Below are 20,242 nucleotides of genomic sequence, written 5' to 3' on the forward strand. Positions count from 1 at the left end.
AAGACTCAGGGGTGACCTTATTGCTCTCTACAACTACCTTAAGGGAGGTTGTAGACAGGCAGATGATGGTCTCTTCTCCCAGGCAACCAGAACCAGAACAAGAGGACACAGTCTCAAGCTGCAACAGGGGAGATTTAGGCTGGAGGTTAGGAGGAAGTTCTATACAGAGAGGGTGATTGCCCATTGGAATAGGCTGCCCAGGGAGGTGGTGGAGTCACCATCACTGGAGGTGTTTAGGAATAGACTGGATGGGGTGCTTGGTTGCATGGTTTAGTTGATTAGGTGGTGTTGGATGATAGGTTGGATGTGATGATCTTGAAGGTCTCTTCCAACCTGGTCTAGTCTATTCTATTCTATTCTATTCTATTCTATTCTATTCTATTCTATTCTATTCTATTCTATTCTATTCTATTCTATTCTATTCTATTCTATTCTATGCTATTCTATTCTATTCTATTCTATTTATTAAGTATCTATCTTTGAAGTTAATCATTTGGGCTAAAGCAGAAATCCCATCACAGAAGAATAGCTGCAATGTTTCAATCAAAGTGTAAACACTGAGGGGTTAGGAAAATTGAACAGACAGAACAAGAATAAAATATGCCATGTAATACAAAATTTGATGTCAGGCACTACTTTACGTGTGGTTTTTACAGCAATGTTTCCATTGACAAATTAAATGAGGCTTGTGACATTTTGTCAAGAAAAGGATTAGTTTCTTACTTTTTTTTTTTTTTTTTTCTTGTGAACCAGTGGCCCTAAGGAGCTATGTCATACAACAGCCCAGTAACAGCTGTTCCCATGCAAGGCTGGATAGAGCTGGTAAGCCTATACGGATTAGAACAGTGCTATGATACCAGGTTGGATCCCAGAAGAAACAAAGACCTGTCATCCTCATGCTGGGCAAATTTGCTCCTTCTCTTATACCCTTCTCAGCCAGCAGTACAGGGGGTCCACTGGTGAGCCCCAGTGCCCTCCTACCCTTAACTCTGGGTCTGCTGTAATTTGGCTGGTGTTAACAGAGGTGAGTACGCAGGGATCTGACTGTTCAGGGTTACTTTGTTTCCCTCAAATGGGAGTGCATGTCAGTCTCTGAAAAAGATCATGCCTATGGACTTTGGCACCCGGAGAAGGTACTGAAGATACATGTCTCTGTGCTCAGAGGTAGCAATGAATCACAGAATTGTAGAATCATAGAATAGTATCATAGTATCAGTCAGGGTTGGAAGAGACCACAAAGATCATCTAGTTCCAACCCCCACTGCCATGGGCAGGGACACCCCACACTACATCAGGCTGGCCAGAGCCTCATCCAGCCTAGTCTTAAACGCCTCCAGGGATGGGGCCCTAACCACCTCCCTGGACAACCCATTCCAGGGATTCACCACTCTCACGGTGAAGAACTTCTTCCTCATGTCCAGCCTGAATCTCCCCACCTCCAGCTTCATTCCATTCCCCCTAGTCCAATCACTACCTGATATCCTGAGAAGTCCCTCCCCAGCCTTCTTGTAAGCCCCCTTCAGATACTGGAAGACCACGATTAGGTCACCTGGGAGCCTTCTCTTCTCCAGACTGAACAGCCCCAACTCCTTCAGTCTGTCCTCATAGGAGAGGTGCTAATAGTTTCAATTGGAAAAGGCATTTAAAGATCACCTAGTCCAACGACCCTGCAATAAGTAGGGATGTCTTTAATTAGATGAGGTTGCTCAGTGCCCCAGCAAACCTGGCCTTGAAAGTTGATAGGGATGGGACTTCTACCACTACTCTGGGCAGTGTTGCAGTATTTTACCACTCTCATTGTAAAAGATTTCTTCCTTCTATCACATCTAAATGAACCCTTTTTTAGTTTAAAACCATTGCCCCTTGTTCTGTCACAACAGGCCCTGCTAAAAAAGACTTGAGGCAGAAGACCACAATAAGGTCTGCCTAGAGCCTTCTTTTCCCCAGGCTGAACAATCTCAGCTCTCTCAGCCTTTCTTCATTAAGAGAGATGTTCTAGCTCTCTGGTCATTTTTGTGGCCCTCCACAAAATAAAGAATTCATAAGTCTCAGAGGCAACTTGCAGATTCTTAATCACCATGCATCTTGAGAATCCATCCTGTTTCCCTGCACTGAAAGTAGGGGAAAGACACCAAGATCAGGATGCTACCTATCCAGTTTCCAACTGACAGTCACTTTTGGTTGTGGATTTCCTGGCTGCCATCCGAAAAATTGTTTATGTGCAGCAAGCTGGGGTTGTTGTTGTTGTTGTTGTTGTTTTATGAGACAATTATTTTCATTTTCATAAGAGACAATTCTGTAACAACCTAATGTGGAAGCATGAGGAGAAAATATCGTGAGCTTCCTTTAGTGGAGTTTTGTGTAGTGTGTGGGCTGCATCTTCTGGCTTACGGACTTTAGTTAATAAATTACATATTACCTCTCACATTCCTGTCCCAGAGAAATGTTATGTGAAATATCCCAACCTTCCACTGCCAAGATACAAGACCAGCTAAACTGTGAGAGAGCAAAGGTCCACCTAGTTCACTGCCAGTGCTTCAGATTTGCAGTCAGCAAGGACTTAGTGAACTAGTTAGTGCTTTGCCACCTCCTTTTCCAAATGATTTGTAACACTGCTTGCTATTCATTCCAGTGCTGACTGCTGGGATGTTCCAAGGGATCTACCCACATTCACACCATAATCTCTTTTCTGAGCAACGGGAGCCACTCATCACATTGTAATACGTGTATTTAAGCTTTTCCTTATGTGTTACTTTCCTTCATGCTGGATTTAATCTGTCATTTTATCACCCAGTAACTCTGTTCTCTAAGTGGTTTCTCCAGCTTGTCAGCACATCAGCAAATTTCAACACTTTCAAATTTCAGTTGACTTTCCATACTAAAAAAACCTTTGTGGAACAGCATAGGCATCAACATCAGTCCCCAGTGAATTCCAATGGTATTTACTCTCTATTGTAAAGATCAACCTCTTACTTTTATCACTTTTTTCCCCCCTACTTTCTTTTTTTCTGCCACAAAGTATTTTTCACATTTTTAGCATTTTTTTCCCTCTGTAGCAACAGGATCACCTTTACTTGCATATTTTATGTCTCTCCAATAACTCTAAATCCATATAGTATTTTCTTCATGTATCCATTTATTTATTGCTTTAGTTTCAAGAAATTTTGTCAGGACAAAATGCATGTTTTGTGATTGCATTTGTTCAGGGATACGGAGCCTCTTCACAAATCCCATGTCACATTTGCCACTTCCTTCTCCTCAGACATTAGGACCAAACTGTATTATTTACAAGGTATACAATAGAATCCTGACTATTGTTTAAAAATTAGGTGAAAATTATCTGACATCAATGATATGGAGGTATTCCAAAAGGGATTGGACGTGGCACTTGCTGCCATTGTTTAGTAGTCCAGAGGTGTTGGGTGACAGGTTGGACTTGATGATCTTTGAGGTCTTTTCCAACCTTATTGATTCTATGATTCTATGACATGATGACATTACATTATACTCTGAAATCTCTTCTACTACCAGCTCAGTAACAGCAACCTTTTTTGATTACTTCAAGATTACTGAAAGAAAGTCTTTGGGGTGAGAACTTCCCTATGTTTCACCACAGAGATTATCAAATGAAAGGGTCACTTGGCTTTGTGTTGTCATTTTCCCAAGTTCCTCTTTGTCTTTCAAAAATGCTGTTTGAGACCTAGTTTGAGATGTTAATATGATGTGTTTAAACAGTTCCCATTCCATTTGCAGTTATTCAACAGAATTAATGGAGCTTACTAGGCAACGTGCCACACACAAATGTATGGATCATTTCAGGTTAGGATTTAATCTTTAGGTTAAAGTTAAATCTCTTGGATGTTGGGTTTGGCCTCAGTCTTTAAAGACTCTATTCTTAGAATAAGAGTCTGTAATTCCTAGAATATAACATGACTACACATGGAATGAATCATGCAGAATTTCTAGCAAGCGTTTCTTACAGCCTTGGCATTCAATTTCCAAGACAATTTGGCTAAATATTTCTTCTTTTTTTCCCCTCAAGAATGACACCTAACAGGTTTAAAACAGTTCTAAATGGTGCTTTTCTAATTATTTTAAATGATTCTACCTCTATTAAGTAAAAACACCCCACTGAGTTAGCCAGGAAATAATTAAGTGCATATTCTTCATCTACAAGTTAAAGGTTTTTTCTATTATAATGGAATCCTTTAAGTGGGGGAAGGACTAAAGGATGAGGAATTCCTGTGGTTTCTTCTTTTTATTATTTAGTTTATTTTATTACACTGTGTAAAACTATAATTGCTCCTTCAAATGTGAAAAATACTAGAGTAAATAAGACAGTTCCTCCATTCAAGGACTTGTGAAGGCATCTACCATGAACCCCCAACTCTAGCAGGTGACATTAGAAGCATGTTTCTAACATTTGGTTCATGGCAAAGTTCCCATTGTATATTGTTTGAGTATATTCCATGGGTAAAAGCATTTAATTAATCAGAAGCTGTGAAGTCAGTGGGGTGGTTATTGCTGACTTTAGTTTACTCAGAGTGCTGAACTGAACAGTCAATGAAAAGAGAGGAGCTGCATGTAACTGGAAGATGCATCACTGCATTAAAAAATGCATTAAGTAGAAGGCAGAAACAAAAACGATGCAACCACAAACACTTGTCAAAGAATGTAACACCTTCTCACACTCTTTTCAGTCGTGATGCACTGCCAAGAGACACTATTTAAGAGTCAAATGCAGCCACTTGTGCTGCAGGTGCCCATGCTACTTACAGCAGAACAAAGTTCCTATAAGTCATATTGGTTTGCTCTGAATGGAATCAAAGACTCAGTGAATTTGAATGCCAACTAGGGCAGACAGCTTGTAGAATGAAGCAATCAAAAGCTCATGGTAGCTGATACTCTCTGAAAATGAGGAGACAAGAGAAGGTTTAAACATAACTTCACAATGCAGCTGTAGAAAGTGGAGTCAGCAGAATTAGTATCAGCTGGGATGTAGCACAGGTCTCCTTTTTTCATTATGCTGTTCCTCAGTATTCAATCTGAGTGGGAAGAGACAACTGTAAAACTGACTGCTTCTGCAGTCCATTTGTCTGAGTCTCATTTTTGCCCGTGGTGGGGAGGGGGTCAGCCTCAACCCATCACAAAGTTTCAGAAGCAAACTTGTGAAAATATGACATGGATCCCATGAGGATTCAAAAGATAGGAAACATGCTGAGATTTCTGATTTGAAGCACATTTATTCTTCAATCACTGGAGCCTTTTAACCTCTGCAATTACAACAGCACAGATAAAATTATGCACTACAACCTTAAGCCAAAAAAATGAACTAGCTGCAAGAAGGAGTAGAGGGGTGACTTTGATCATAGGTCCCAAGAACACAAAAATTCATATATTCAAGAGAACTTCTGATTTAAGAGGAGAATAAAGACAGCAGAGGGGTTTGATTCTCCTGAAGAAAAACAATCTACCAAATTAATTTCAAAGGGAAGAAAGATCTTGACAGGAAACTCCTCAGTTCTTTGGATAAATTTTTGTTTTTTAAAGAAAGATTAAAAACATCTAATCTAAAAGATTAGAAATGTTGAGTGAGAGTTGTCTGACTAAATATATGTCAAGATCTGACCTAAGCATTAGGACTGTGTTAGGTTGTCAGAGACAAAGAATATTATAAAGGATGAAATTCATCTCATCCTGCAGCAGTCCCCTACAAAAAAAGGTCAGAAGGATCAAACCGTGAGTAGTCTTTGACTGTAAAAAGAACCTTGGTTGATGCTGTAGACATTTACACTTCACTTGCCCAGAATTAGGCAATACAAATCTCTAAATGTCAGACCAAATCAGCCAGACCTCAAAGGCAAAGCATTTTAGAATAAGAGTGGCAAGATGTAGCAGTTGCCTTGTTGAAGGAAGGCAGCTCCTTTATTACACGATGGAATATCCAGAGAAATCTTCAGCTGCTTAGTGAAGCCATTTCATTTAGATTGCCAAATAGCCTCTCTTTCAGGGTCTTAATTCTGTCTTCCAGCTTCAAATGCTGAAACTGGAACAGAACAAGAACTACCCTGAATAGAACTCTATCATGCATTATGGTAATTAACTGGTAACTATGATAGCCCTGAGCAATCTGTGCCTCCACTGACTAAACTAAACATCTCTTTCTCATCAAATCAGAGGGGAGCTTTTCATCCTGTATCATTAATTACTTTTTGTGAAGCCAATACCAGTCTGAAATCTATTCCAGTATATGTATTCCTCACATCCATTTCTCTCTGCTTGGGGGAACGAAAGAATGTGAGAATGAAACAAGATGATGCTAGGAAGCCATTAACTGCCCAAGAGCAAGGAGGTAGAACTATTGAGAGAGAAGTATCTCACAGCACTGGTGTTTGGGAGCTTCACTGTATAAAATTAATTTACCTGATCAGGAGCTGTCCTTTCTACTTATTTTTTTAAGTATCATGCTTAAAGCTCATTTCCTTCATCAAGAAAAACCAGATTTGTATACACAACTTTTTCATACTGAATGAATGCTGTTGATTTTGAAATGTACGAAGCAACCTAAACTCTTTTCCTGGAGGATCAAAGACTTTTACTTCCCATATAGTGAGGAGTGACCCTGTAACATCTAGGCCATGGAATATAGTCTTTAAAGCTTAAGCAAAGAGCGTTAGTCCTTTAGCTTAAGGTTACGAAACAGTTCAAGCAGAGCCAAAGATATGCAATGCATACTAAGAAAAGGGTACATGCAAATGTACTGACAGATGACCACTCAAAGGTACTTTTTCTTTCACCTTTTCTATCTCTGTGCAGAACTTGATAACCTTGAAGGTACTGAAATAACTTAAAGCTATTGGAGGGAAGTTTCAAATGGTTTTATATAATACTGAATTTACAGAATTAAGAAAAGTTTAAGTTTCTTATTTTAAAAAAATGCAGAACATCTTAAAACACATTGCTTTAATTATTTAAAAGTGCTTCAGTTGCTCAAACTGAGACACTTTAATTTGAAAAGCCTATTGAAATATGCAGAGATTTAAAATTCAGCAAACTTTTAAAACTGCTCCAAAAATTCCTTCTCTTGACTCCAATTCTTTTGTTAATTAAAAATATTTTTCATTCCAATTGTTCTAGCTGCCATTTCCAGCTAACAATGTCCACGACCTTTCATTTCAAACTGCAAAGAGCCACAATAACTAAATATTTTTTTAATTGTTATTATTATTTTGGATTATTGTTAAAAAAAAAAAAAAAAAAAAAAAAGTAAAATCAGATGTATCATAGTATCATAGCATTATTCAGGGTTGGAAGGGACCACAAGCATCAGCTAGTTCCAACCCCCCTGCCATGGGCAGGGACACCCCACACTAGATCAGGCTGGCCAGAGCCTCGTCCAGCTTGGGCTTAAACACCTCCAGGGATGGAGCCTCAACCACCTCCCTGGACAACCCATTCCAGGGCTTCACCACTCTCATGCTGAAGAACTTCTTCTTCATGTCCAGCCTGAATCTCCCCACCTCCAGCTTCATTCCATTCCCCTTAGTCCTATCACTGCCTGAGATCCTGAGAAGTCCCTCCCCAGCCTTCTTGTAGCCCCCTTCAGATACTGGAAGGCCACAATTAGGTCACCTCGGAGCCTTCTCTTCTGCAGACTGAACAGCCCCAACTCTTTCAGTCTGTCCTCATAGGAGAGGTGCTCCAGCCCTCTAATCATCCTTGTGGCCCTTCGCTGGACACCTTCCAGCACCTCCATATCCCTTTTGTAATAGGGGCTCCAGAACTGGATGCAGCACTCCAGGTAGGGTCTCACCAGAGCTGAGTAGAGGGGGAGAATCACCTCCCTTGACCTGCTGGCCACAATTCCCCTGATGCAGCCCAGGATCTGATTGGCTTTGCGGGCTGCAAGTGCACATTGAGAGCTCATGCTGAGCTTCTTGTCCACCAGCACCCCCAAGTCTCTCTCCTCAGGGATGCTTTCCAGCCAGTCACTGCCCAGCCTGGATTTGTGCCTGGGATTGCCTCGACCCAGATGCAGGACCCTGTACTTGGTCTTGTTGAACCTCATGAGGTTGGCTTGTGCCTACCTCTCCAGCCTGTCAAGGTCCCTCTGGATGTGCTAGACTCATGTCCTTTCCTTTACCACTAAAAGAGAGCCCAGAGTATACCAGCATGAGATTTCTTCCTGATGCTGTTCTATCTTTGCATTCTAAGTCTGGTCTTCAAAACCTAGCTGAAAATTTATTTCATCTGGTAGATTACTGAAGGAAGTCCTGGTTTTTCTTCAGTAGAACTAGACTTTTTTCCTAAAATCTGAAGGCACTATTCTGATTATCATGTTGGACAGCCAAAAGTCCAATATCCTTCCTCCCTGACAATGCCCTGATTTTGTCTGACCAAACACTGAACACTTTGGAGAGTGGGGGCATACACTTAAAGAACTTAAAGAACTGCAGTCAAGTTGCCTCTTTTCTGCTTTTGGATATGCTAAAAGAGCTTAACTCCATACCCATTCAAAACAGGTTTTCTAGGTTGTGTTCTTGTGTTAAGAACAGTTGTGAATTTTTCTTAGTCTCCCATCATGAAAACCCACCAGCTTCTTAAGATTTTGTATGCAGTGCTCACACTAGATCTTGACAATCCCACTAATGCCTTTCCTATTGCCTAAACCAAGGAAATGATATCTTCTGTTTTCTGAAATGACATTATTTGAGCCTGAATTAAAATTCAAATTGAACTATTAGGAGCTAAGATGTATTACCACTGGAACAGATAAATTTCTTTCACATTTGCTTAGGAATAGAATAGAATAGAATAGAATAGAATAGAATAGAATAGAATAGACCAGACCAGGTTGGAAAAGACCTCTGAGATCATCGAGTCCAACCTGTCACCCAACACTATCTAATCAACTGGCACCAAGCACCCCATCCACTTTCTTCCTAAACACCTCCAGTGATCAATACCAAGGTGATGTCTCTCTACTGTGCATTATAGACTACCTACAAATACATCACAGGTTTCAGTAAGCAGCAGTGATGATCAGTAAACCACACTGGTGGCCCTGGGAAATGGCTACCTATTGGGGTTCCACTTCTACAAGACACTTATTGCTGTCACCTGATGCTGACCAGATAAAAAGTTCTCAATGTAAACTTCTACCCAGACATTTTCAAAGCATCTGCCAACCACATCAATACAATTAGAATAGAATAGAATAGAATAGAATAGAATAGAATAGAATAGAATAGAATAGAATAGAATAGAATAGAATAGAATAGAATAGAATAGAATAGAATAGACCAGACCAGGCTGGAAAAGAGCTTCAAGATCATCAAGTCCAACCTATCACCCAATACCATCTAATCAACTAAACCATGGCACCAAATGCCTCATCCAGTCTCCTCTTAAACACCTCCAGTGATGGTGACACCACCATCTCCCTGGACAGTCCATTCCAATGGCCAATCACTCTTTCTGTGAAGAACTGCTTCCTAACATCCAGCCTAAACCTCCCCTGGTGCAGCTTGAGACTGTGTCCCCTTGCTCTGGTGCTGGTTGCCTAGGAGAAGAGACCAACCCCCACCTGGCTACAACCTCCCTTTTCTCTTCTTAGTGGCCACGGTATTCTGTTATCCTCAATGCATGGCAATCTTTCCTCTCATCAAATTACAATTAAAACTTGAATATTCCCTGCTTACAACCTTCCTATCATACAAAACAGGTAACTCTGTGACCTATAAATGGCATTCTGACTATCAGCAAACATGAAAACTTCACCTTCCAGATGTAAATGCCAAGTATTGACTAAAAGAAAGGAAAGTAGTTAATTTTAAAATAGATACATTAGTAGTTTTCAGTTAATTAACAATGCTGTCTTGCCTGACCAGCCACACTAAGAAGTTCAATAAGGTTCCACCTAGAATTACTATAAACCCATTAGAGTTAAATGGAAAAAAAATCAAAATCCTAAAATCACAGTCCTTAAAAATTATACTATGTCCTAAAGAAAATCACAAATCAATGGTCTCTTACAGCAGTAAAACTTCAACTATGTGATATAGCTGTTGTACATGAAAATTTGTGCAATCATTTCTGATCTCAATCTCACATAAAGCAGGCTGTTTGCTTGTGTAATCTTGAAAATAATGTACAGTATTCTCCTATAAATGTTAAATTGTTATATGCCAAAAATCTGACAGCTTTAGACACTGAGGATTACTCACCCTTGAGGGTCTCACTGCAGTATAAATCACTGAAAAATTAATCCCTCGTTCCTGCAGATCCATGGTCAGTCTTCCAATTATTTTATCTATAAATAGAAACATCTATAATTTAACAAACTCTCTAAGCTGAGAAGGCTAAAATCCTGCAGCAGATGAAGAAATGAGCTACATGTTTCAGCTTATTTAGTTTATTTAAGCATTTTAGATTCTCGTGTAATTTTATCCGTTGGTGCAAACGGGATAAGACATGTTCCATTTCAGTTCAGAAGATTTTGTAACCAAAAAGGAAATACTCTACAAACAATACCTGAAAGGTTGAACTTTGGGCAACAGTAAGCAAAAGTAGTGATGAGAGCAGGATGTTAAGCACTGTTGTGTCAATTGATCAATTAATAAAGAAAGTTAGAATCATAGAATCATAGAATCAATAAGGTTGGAAAAAAACTCAAAGATCATCAAGTCCAACCTGTCACCCAACACCGCCTGACTACTAAACCATGGCACCAAGTGGCATGTCCAATTCCCTCTTGAACACGTCCAGGGACAGTGACTCCAACACCTCCCTGGGCAGCGCATTCCAATGGCTAACAACTCTCTCTGTGAAGAACTTTCTCCTCACCCCAAGCCTAAAATTCCCCTGGCACAGTTTGAGACTGTGTCTTCTTATTCTGGTGCTGGTTGCCTGGAAGAAGAGACCAACCACCTCCTGATTACAACCTCCCTAGTTATAGTTGTAGATAGCAATAAGGCCTCTCCTGAGCTTCCTGTTCTCCAGGCTAAACAATCCCAGCTCCCTTAGCCTCTCCTTGTAGGACCTGTGCTCCTGGTCTCTCCCCAGCCTCGTTGCCCTTCACGGGAGATGTTCAAGAGACTCAATGTCCTTCTTAAATTGAGGGGCCCAGAACCTGGGCATACTGCTGGCTCATGTTCAAACAGCTGTCAACCAGCACCCCCAGGTTCCTTTCTGTCTGGCTGCTCTCCAGCCACTCCGACCCCAGCCTGTAGCACTGCGTGGGGTTGTTCTGACCAAAGTGCAGCACCCAGCACTTGGACTTGTTGAATGCCATCATGTTGGATATTACTCTGTGAATTACAAAGTACACAGAACCAATCACTGAGAAACAACACTCAAAACATAGCCCTTATTTCGGGGAATTATATAACTAATATTGGCAGCAATATTCCTTTTTGCTTAGGTGGATTTAGAGCCTGATTCTGTGTCCTCAACAGGATATGGGAAAGTTTGCTGTTAACCTACAGTGGAGGCCAAAGGAAAAATACAGTAGAATATTTCTGAAAAAGGGAAGAGAAAGTGCAATAAGGAAGAGAGGACTTTTTAAACAGGTCCAAAGACACCTCTATAGAAGATCCTTCTTTAGTTCTGAAACCACAGGCAGTTATGACACTTACATCTGATAAATGTTTTCAAGCTGTACACAGAAATATTAACATCTGCTTATGATAAAGAGTATAATAGTTGTGAATCAAGAACCAGTATTAGTGTTATTACTGGGACTGATAGAGAAATAAGAAAGCAAAGTCTCATTTACTGTTTCAGTGCCTTCCTACTTGTCATCCCTATGCCAGTCTGGTGAATGGGTATTTTATAGCCTCAATATACAGGCCTCTCAGATGTCAAGGTTATACTTTACAGAAATTATATTTTGTTTTCATCTGCTGGAAGTGGAATTTATATTGATATACTTTTTACCTCTTCTATTTACAGTAAATATGGTCACCTGGCTGAGTAAAATGTTTAGCTTGGGTAAAAAAGGCAGGCATTGCTTTGTATGCAGTTTTAACTCGACTGATTTCCTTATTTCAGTCAAGAATCATAGCTATGTCCATTTTCCTTCTAAGAAATTATTGCTAAAAGGATCTACTCTAAGAAATGGATTTACTGAGTAAAACAACTGCTTATATACTACTAATTATACTGACCATGGATGTCCAAAGCATTATATAATGTAAATTTTTTATTCTATATACAGAATACACTGGAAATTCTCAGCAGCCTCAGCTAATATTTGCAGAGGGAAAAAACAGCACACAGCAAAATGCACACATTGTCTTTGCTGTTTGGTTGTTTTTTTTTTTTCTTTCATTAAAGCAACCAATTGATTTCTGAAATATCAGGTTATTTGCATTTCACTTTAATAAGGAGCTGCATGTAACTATAGTTACCAGCAACATCTATGTCTCTTGCCTTTGGGAAGATTCTAGAAGCAGATTCTTCATTCAGAGAAGCTGCTGTGAGCACCCCTATGATGGCAGGGTTGATACAGATATTTCCTTTTGATCAAAACTCTATCTTGCTCATGAAGTATTTGCAAATTCTCTAAGGAAAAAATTATCCATCACATTTTAAAAGCACCTGAACTACATGTGAGCACTAGTCATCTTAGCCTCTTTCTTTAATGGAACAGACACCTCCAGATGGTGATATTGATGGTAGAGTGATTTTAGAGTGGTTCTGCTAAAACGTGGGGCTTTTGTTGTTGTTGTGTTATTTTGTGTTGCTTTGTTTTTTAAGCTATTTTATTTTAGACAGCATGGTTCAGAGGAAACACTACCTAGATCTAGGAATGTAAAACAATTTGTCTAGGATAACACCTTCTAATCAGCATAACTGCCTGCTCTGGTAGAAGGATTAAGCCTCTTAACTCACTGAAGGCAGATCTTGAATTTCTCCATTGAGTGCAGGATTAGGGCTATTACTAATTTCTAATCTATCTTATTTTCTTTGTGTGGTTTTACACGTGGATGGAAAGGGATGGAAGAAATTAACTGGGAAGAAATGTTCTGGAAGGAGAAAAATGAAAAGAATGGAAGAGTTTAAACCATGAACAAGAGAGAAATTAAAGAGGAAGATGGGGGGGGAATGAGAGAATAAGTGGACAGTAGAATGTACCTAGAAAAAAGGTGGAAAAAGAATAAATTCAAGAACAATAAAGAGCTTCATCTTATGCAGATGGAGTCACAGGCAGCTTTGCCTTTGAATTTGAGGTATGCTGAACCCATTTGGTAAGACTGACATGGTAGAACGCAACTTTCTCCTGAGCAGAGAAACATTTACAAACACTGGCAAAAACTGAGTAATAATGTCAAACTCTACCTCCTGCAAAAGAGAAAGGAAAAAAAGAAAGAGGGGAGAAAAGTGAAAAGAAGTGTAATTAAAAAAAAAAAAAAAAGAAAGAAAGTGTAAAGTAACTCTGAATCCCTTGAAATTTCAGACTTGGATTCTGAATTCCAGTTTGGATTTCATAATGAGCCTCCTGAATACATCTGCTTACTCCAGCTTCTAGATATTTCAGAATGGCACATTTCCCTTGGGCAGAACCTGAGCCCATTTTTTCTGTCTTACAGAGCTTCCTGTCTGCAGTGAGTAAAACAGCAGGAAGGATTTCTATGTCATTTTATTACACCAGGTTTTATACCCCTCTGCAACAGAAAGGAGAGAAGTTGCTGCGACAAACCTAAGAGGCTTTGTGAATGTCTAGGCAGGCTACTATGGATCTGCAGGGAGTTTACTGTTGATACTGGGGGTGGGGAAGGCATTATTTATGGGTTACCAATTCTGTTGTCACATGGCAGGCACATGACAAAGAGTTATTTTTGTTGCTTACTCAAGTCGGACCTAGCAGCAATCCCTGCATAACAAACACCAATAGCTCATGACCTTGCAAGACATTCTGACCTTGAAGGGCCTCCTGATAGCAATATTTAGCAAATTACTGTGGTTGTACTGAACACAATATGTAGACACCTAGACCAGCTGGAGCCCAGATTGAGTGACTGAGAAGACTGTGTTTGGGACACATGTACTACTTTAGGAATTACTCTCTTCTGACTCTCTCTCCATCTGCTGCTCAGACCTTCAGGGGGATAATTTTAAGGAACTGTGGTTTAGTAACTTTAATCTTGTTCATTTGAACTTCTTGCTCATTTTATTTCCTGTTTTTATTCAGCAATGCATTAAGTGGCTGCTTTAGTAAATAAAGCAGAATATGAGGATTCAGCACACACTCCCAGAATTCTAGAGCACAGCTGAGATACAGAATGCCAAGTGCAGATTTTGAACTTGGCCATACAAAGTGGCACATCTTCCCTGGTCTACACACCTTTTTTCCTGAAAACACTTAGTTGACACTAAACAGAAAGTTGGTATTGCCTTTTCCTCCATCATTCCCCTGGTCCCCAATAAATTTTGCTGTTCCAGAATAAAGTAGCCTTACATAGGGTTTGTGGAACTTATTCTTGAGTTTGTGCGCCTAGAGAAAGAAGCGGCCCATAAAGGAAAAGCTAATGTTTAGCCAAGGCCAACATTAAGCCAAGGCTTTTCCTATCTAATATGTTCTGGGGATAACAAAAGAGAGCAGAACAACTCCTTTGCAATTCAGAAAAGGAAATCCACCTGCTTATTTGAGTGTGAAAACCAGGCTCAGTTTGGAGTAGCGCAAAACCAAAGGGAAAAGGACACATTGCTGATTTCAGCATTAAGATATTTTCTCCTGATTTTCAAATCTGCTTCTGATTTTACACCTCCAGCTGTGGGCAGAAGCAGCCTGAGGCACTAAGGACACAGTTTAATTATCAGCACACCACACTACACCACACTACACTGCATGTCCCTGAAACTACCACTACAGTGATCTGCAGACTTTATACCTCAATTAATATACTCAGTCAGAGTAGTAAGCAAAAGCCCTGCAAAAACCCTACATGCCTCTCAGTGCCTCATTGGTATATGGCACCTCTTTGTCGGACAGATGTAAGGCAAGAAGTTTTTTTATAGTGTGTTATATGCAAAGATTCAACCTTCATAGAATCATAGAATGGCTTAGGCTGGAAGGGACCTTAGAGATCATCTCCAAACTCCCTGTCATGGGCATGTATACCTCACAACAGGCTTGTCTGCTCAAGGCTTCATCCAGACTGGCCTTGAACACCCCCAGGGAGGAGGCATCCCCAACCAAACTGGGCAACCTATTCCAAAGTCCCACCACCCTAGTACTGAAAAACTTCATTCTAAGATCCAGTCTAAGACAACTTTAACCAGTAGTCTTTAATACCTGCAAAATAAACAAAAGGCTCTAAAATAAAAGGTTGTGAATGGCATCAGTATTGTTTCACAAAGCTTAGAAAAACATTTCCTGTTCACTCAGACACATCTTGTTGAAACTAGGACCTTCAAAGTGCTGGATGAGCCTGACAACCTCAGCTGCTGGTGTCCAAGGCAAGATTAAAGGAGGCGGTCCAAGCTGCAGGGAGATCATAGAATGGTTTGGGTTGGAAGGGACTTTTGTACTCTGAACTATGAGGATTTCAGAGTATGAGCAAAGGCCCATGCTTGAAGCATAGGTTAATTGTCATTACATTTCAGGTAACAGCTGTGTCCATTTTGTTGGGTTTTGAATCAGACATTCAGTACTTCAACATTACGATAATTGACTGCTTTTAAGTACTAGAGATAGGGGCAAAGAAAACCTTTGAAGAACAGTGTTACAATAAAACCCAGAAAAGAGGGAATACAATCTGCAGAAGTGAAAACACAGACTTAAGTTATGAAATGTTAGTTATCTTGGTCATACTGCTTACCATTTTCAGTAATTGCTTCCAGCGTGGAAATTTCACTGAAACCACTACAAAAAGAGTAGGAGAAAAACAGTTCAAAATCTTTCCTAGGCAAGAACAATGTGAATCAGAAATGTACAAAGACACTGACTATTAGAAAGATTACTGTCAGCAGCATTGCCTCCATCATTCTCTCATCTCCTCCTTACAACCCTTTTCTTCTGCAAAGCCAGTAGTAGTACAAGGACCTTATCTGCAGTTGATTTCTCAAACTTCTGATATTTCCTTAACTGCAGGGAAGACAGACTACTGTCATTATTTTGACCAATCTTTGCACAGCTTTCTTGTCATTTGGTGTCAGCCCTTTGCCCTACATTTGTATGTGAACTTCTTAAAATGGCTATAATGACTTTTTTTGTACAGTGATGTGGTAGCTATAATTACACTTCCTGAAGACCTGTTGTTACATGCACCATACACTGATGTATACAAATGCCTGAATAACGTACCAGGAAGAAGAAAGAGCAGGAGAAGCTAAGCAGAGAATCATAGAATCATAGAATCAATAAGGTTGGGAAAGACCTCAAAGATCATCAAGTCCAACCTGTCACCATAGACCTCATGACTACTTAACCATGGCACCAAGTGCCATGTCCAATGCCCTCTTGAACACCTCCAGGGATGGTGACTGCACCACCTCCCCAGGCAGCACATTCCAATGGCTAACAACTCTCTCTGGGAAGAACTTTCTCCTCACCTCGAGCTTAAACTTCCCCTGGGACAGCTTGAGACTCTGTCCTCTTGTTCTGGTGCTGGTTGCCTGGGAGAAGAGACCAACCCCCTTCTGGCTACAACCTCCCTTCAGGTAGTTGTAGACAGCACTAAGGTCTCCCCTGAGCCTACTGAGGGACTCAATACACGTCTTATATTTTCTAATAAACATTCTCCTGAAGTAACAGTTTTTCTCTATCTCCATTAGATCACAGTTGTCCTAGACTTGGAAACATGAAGAAATATAGCCCCCCTCTTCCTTCTAGAGTGATGAAAACCAGGCTCTTTATTCATATTAAATATAGATTTTTCTGTACGTTTATTTGCCTGCTTATTTAACCTGATGGGTTTTGGGGTGTCTTTTTTGACCCCTGGAACGTCTTCTAGTAATTAATTCTGCAGGTTAATCATGTGTTGAGTGAAACAATTCAGCCTTTCTACTGAAAGTGTGTTGCCATTTGGTTTTATAAGTTGTCCCTTTGTTCTCATATAATGAGGCTGGAAACACAGCAATGCCTGATCGACTTTCGCAGCATAATTAATCTATTACACCTGGTAAGCTCATCAGGGGACTTTAACAAAACACTGCATTCACCCTTGCAAGAAAAATAACTGCTAACCCTCTAAGCTTCCACTTCATTTTTTTTTTCAATTTCCTGAAAACAAGTGACATTTTCAAAAGCTTTAAAAATCATGCACTCATGTGTCACGTTCATTTGTGACAAGCTCCTACCTGACACGTGGTTGTAGCTGAATCACCACTAGATTTGGTTTTGATGTATTCACTTCTAGATGAGAGACATTGAGATCAGTTATTTTTGTTAAATTCCAGTGTCTTGACTCCTGAAGATAGCTCAGAAGATACCTGGTAGCCTCACAGTCAACAGATGGCAAAACTAAAGATGAAGGAGAAGACCGAAGACTTTCCTGTAATACATTTATGAACAGTTTATTTACTTGCTTAATAATTAAACACAAACATCTTTATATTTTTTAATTTATCCTTAAGTTAATATTAAAGGGTAAGGACCCACAATGATAAACATGATGCTGGTTGCTGGCTGTTCCTGGAAAGGGACAGTGAAAGGACACACGTGGCTTTTATTCCTTCACCTTCCTGGGGCAAGCTTAAGGCACTCAATGACATCAGAGTCTTGCTGTCCTTTCCACATGTATGGTGGAAAAGCAGAGACAGGTGATGCAGAAGTTCTTGAGCTAAGAATGTATTGGAGAATCAGGTTACGAATGCTGCCAGAAGCTAATTTCACAAGACAACCATCTAACTAAAGGCCCTCAAAAGTGAAAAGGATCGATGTCAGACACCTCAAGTTCCAGCAGCTCTATTCAGTACAGAGTCATATTTTGCACAACAAATACCTTTCCTTCTAGTACATCTGGGGAGTAGAGCACATGATATGGGTGGGTGTTTAATTTGTAAATACCAATTAAAGAAAGCTACATGTTTCAGATTCATCAGAGCCTCCAAAGACACAGCAACAAGCTTCATGTCATGCACATTTTTTCTACTCAAAATACGAATTATAAAACTCAGGCTGAACTGCTTTAGATCCTCAAGCATCAGGGTATCTATCACTTTATAACACTCATAACTGAGTTTCTGATAAAAATCCTTAAGTGAAATGAATTTAAAACCATTTTCATGTTACAAATTTGAAACCTGCATAGTCAAAAAACATATTCCCAAATATTTTTCTTAATAATAAAATTAATTTGCAATAGTCAGCAGAAGAAAATGTAAGATGGAGGCTTGAGAATGATCAAAATGAATGTACCTCAAATATAATATGAATATTAGAACATCTTTTTCGTTAAGCCCTAGTTTGCAACTTGTTAACTTTGTTTTCCCATTTTCTACATTTAAATCTAGATCAAACATTCAGATATCCAAGTTGTTACAGACTTTCTCTCCCCCTCTACCTAATGCAATTGATGTGGTGTTGCTAACACATTTGTTCTTCTCACCTTTTTCCTTTTTTCTCTGTTCTCTGACTGCCTACCATTTTGGTGACCTGCTCTGTTACTTTCTTGCTGTTCAGATGTTTCCCTTCCTAGGCAAAGGCTAGTTGTTTTCACATTTCTATAGATTCTCATAAGGGAGAATAATGCAGAAATACAAGCAGAGCAGAAAGCACTGAGGTGGTTCACAGGTTTTTGAGTGGCATTTTTAGTACCACCTGAAAGGAAGGGATGATACATTTCAGTTTAGTTTGTTTGCATATATGTATTTAGAACTTAAATTCTGAGCAGTAGCCAATTACTTTATTTTTAATATTTTAATGCCTTGCCCCCTAGCAGCAGCCAGAATGGCAGCAGCCACTTCTTCCAAGGATATGTATTAAGCAGATCACTCATTTAGTGCAGAATAAGGTTTAAAATGCATCATTATTGAGCAGTATATGAATTGTGCCTTAAGCCCTGACCAATCCTGCACTGCCACCTATCTCAGCAGAGTCTTGAAGCAAAGGCTCCTGAAAAAATTAAGCTGCTTTAGTGAGGGAGAGGCAGTCTCCACATGGAGGTATGTAAAGAATAGGAAAAGAGAGAGCAAACAAGGGGCAGAAAAAAAAGTATTTCTTACTGCCCTAGGGACAGAACTATTCCATATATTCATAAATTATCTGGTAAAAAATGCATAAATATTGAGCTAATGAAATATGCTGATTACATTGAGTTATCCAATACAGTAAAGATAAGAACTGACTGATGAACTGAAGAAGGAACTTCTGGTGCAGCCTATTGGGCAACACAGTAACATGAAATTTGATGTCAATTGCTTTCAGCAGAGCACAGAATAAGAAAACAAAAAAAAAAAAATCAAACTCCACCAATTTTATGTGCGCAATAGTAGACAGTAGGCTCAGAACTGAGTGCTGCCTTTCAGTAATGAAACCTTAAGAGGCACAACAGCTCCTTGAAAATGACAATTCAGTGGCTGAGAGTGATCAGAATTGAAAAATCAAATACTAGTATTTTTTGGGGAAAGGCTAGAGAAAAAACACATCATCATGTGACTGAATGAATCAATGATGAAATTACACTTTGATTGTTATGTAGTTCTGCGTGTCCCCTTGTAAAAAACTAAGAGCAAAACCAAACCAAAGCAAACAAACAAAACCCCCCACAAAACAAACCAACCAATCACCAACCAATCAAAAAAAACCCTACAAAAGGTAAAGAGAGAGAAAGCAATCAAAACTACAACAACACTTCTGTAACACACCAGACTAAACAGTACTCCCCAGTCTATGACCACTGAGTGAGGTTATCATGGAGATATAGAACCAGGAATGGCAGCCACAGAATAATAACTATGCAACTGTACTTCTGGAGTGTGCTAATACACATTTCATTTCTAAAGAGCTGAGTACTTTTGGAGTAAAACCAAAGGTACTATTTAAGAAAAGTAGCTGGTAGGGTAGGTGACTGCTTGACCAAAAAATGACATTCTCCAAGTGCCAATCTTTGTATTTGATTATTTAATTTAAAAGTTATGTGACTGTTTAAAATAAATTAGATAAGATTCCTTTTGTATTCACTGGAAACAGAATTCTTTCATGGCATACAAACCCATTGATCCCAAAAGCTCAAAACAGCTGCTAATGTAGTTGAACAAATCTAAATATCTGCCAATGGCTCTGTGGTTTACAAGC

At 39.5% G+C, this 20,242-nt stretch overlaps 1 protein-coding gene across 2 annotated transcripts in view; it reads right to left on the reverse strand.

Moving 5' to 3' along the window:
- Nucleotides 1-20,242, reverse strand: part of ATP6AP1 (ATPase H+ transporting accessory protein 1) — a 60,549-nt gene that overhangs the window by 26,951 nt on the left and 13,356 nt on the right. For both annotated transcript variants that reach the window (XM_068165391.1, XM_068165401.1), the window contains exons 4-6: nt 17,305-17,498; nt 15,825-15,868; nt 10,227-10,312 (exon numbers count right to left, since the gene is read on the reverse strand). In XM_068165391.1, coding sequence (XP_068021492.1) covers nt 10,227-10,312; nt 15,825-15,868; nt 17,305-17,498 — 324 coding nt within the window. The remainder of the gene's footprint in view (nt 1-10,226; nt 10,313-15,824; nt 15,869-17,304; nt 17,499-20,242) is intronic.

This window comes from Melanerpes formicivorus, unplaced genomic scaffold (assembly GCF_026170545.1).
Source record: "Melanerpes formicivorus ecotype bairdi unplaced genomic scaffold, bMelFor1.0.p_v2 SCAF_3, whole genome shotgun sequence".
Taxonomy (NCBI): domain Eukaryota; kingdom Metazoa; phylum Chordata; class Aves; order Piciformes; family Picidae; genus Melanerpes; species Melanerpes formicivorus.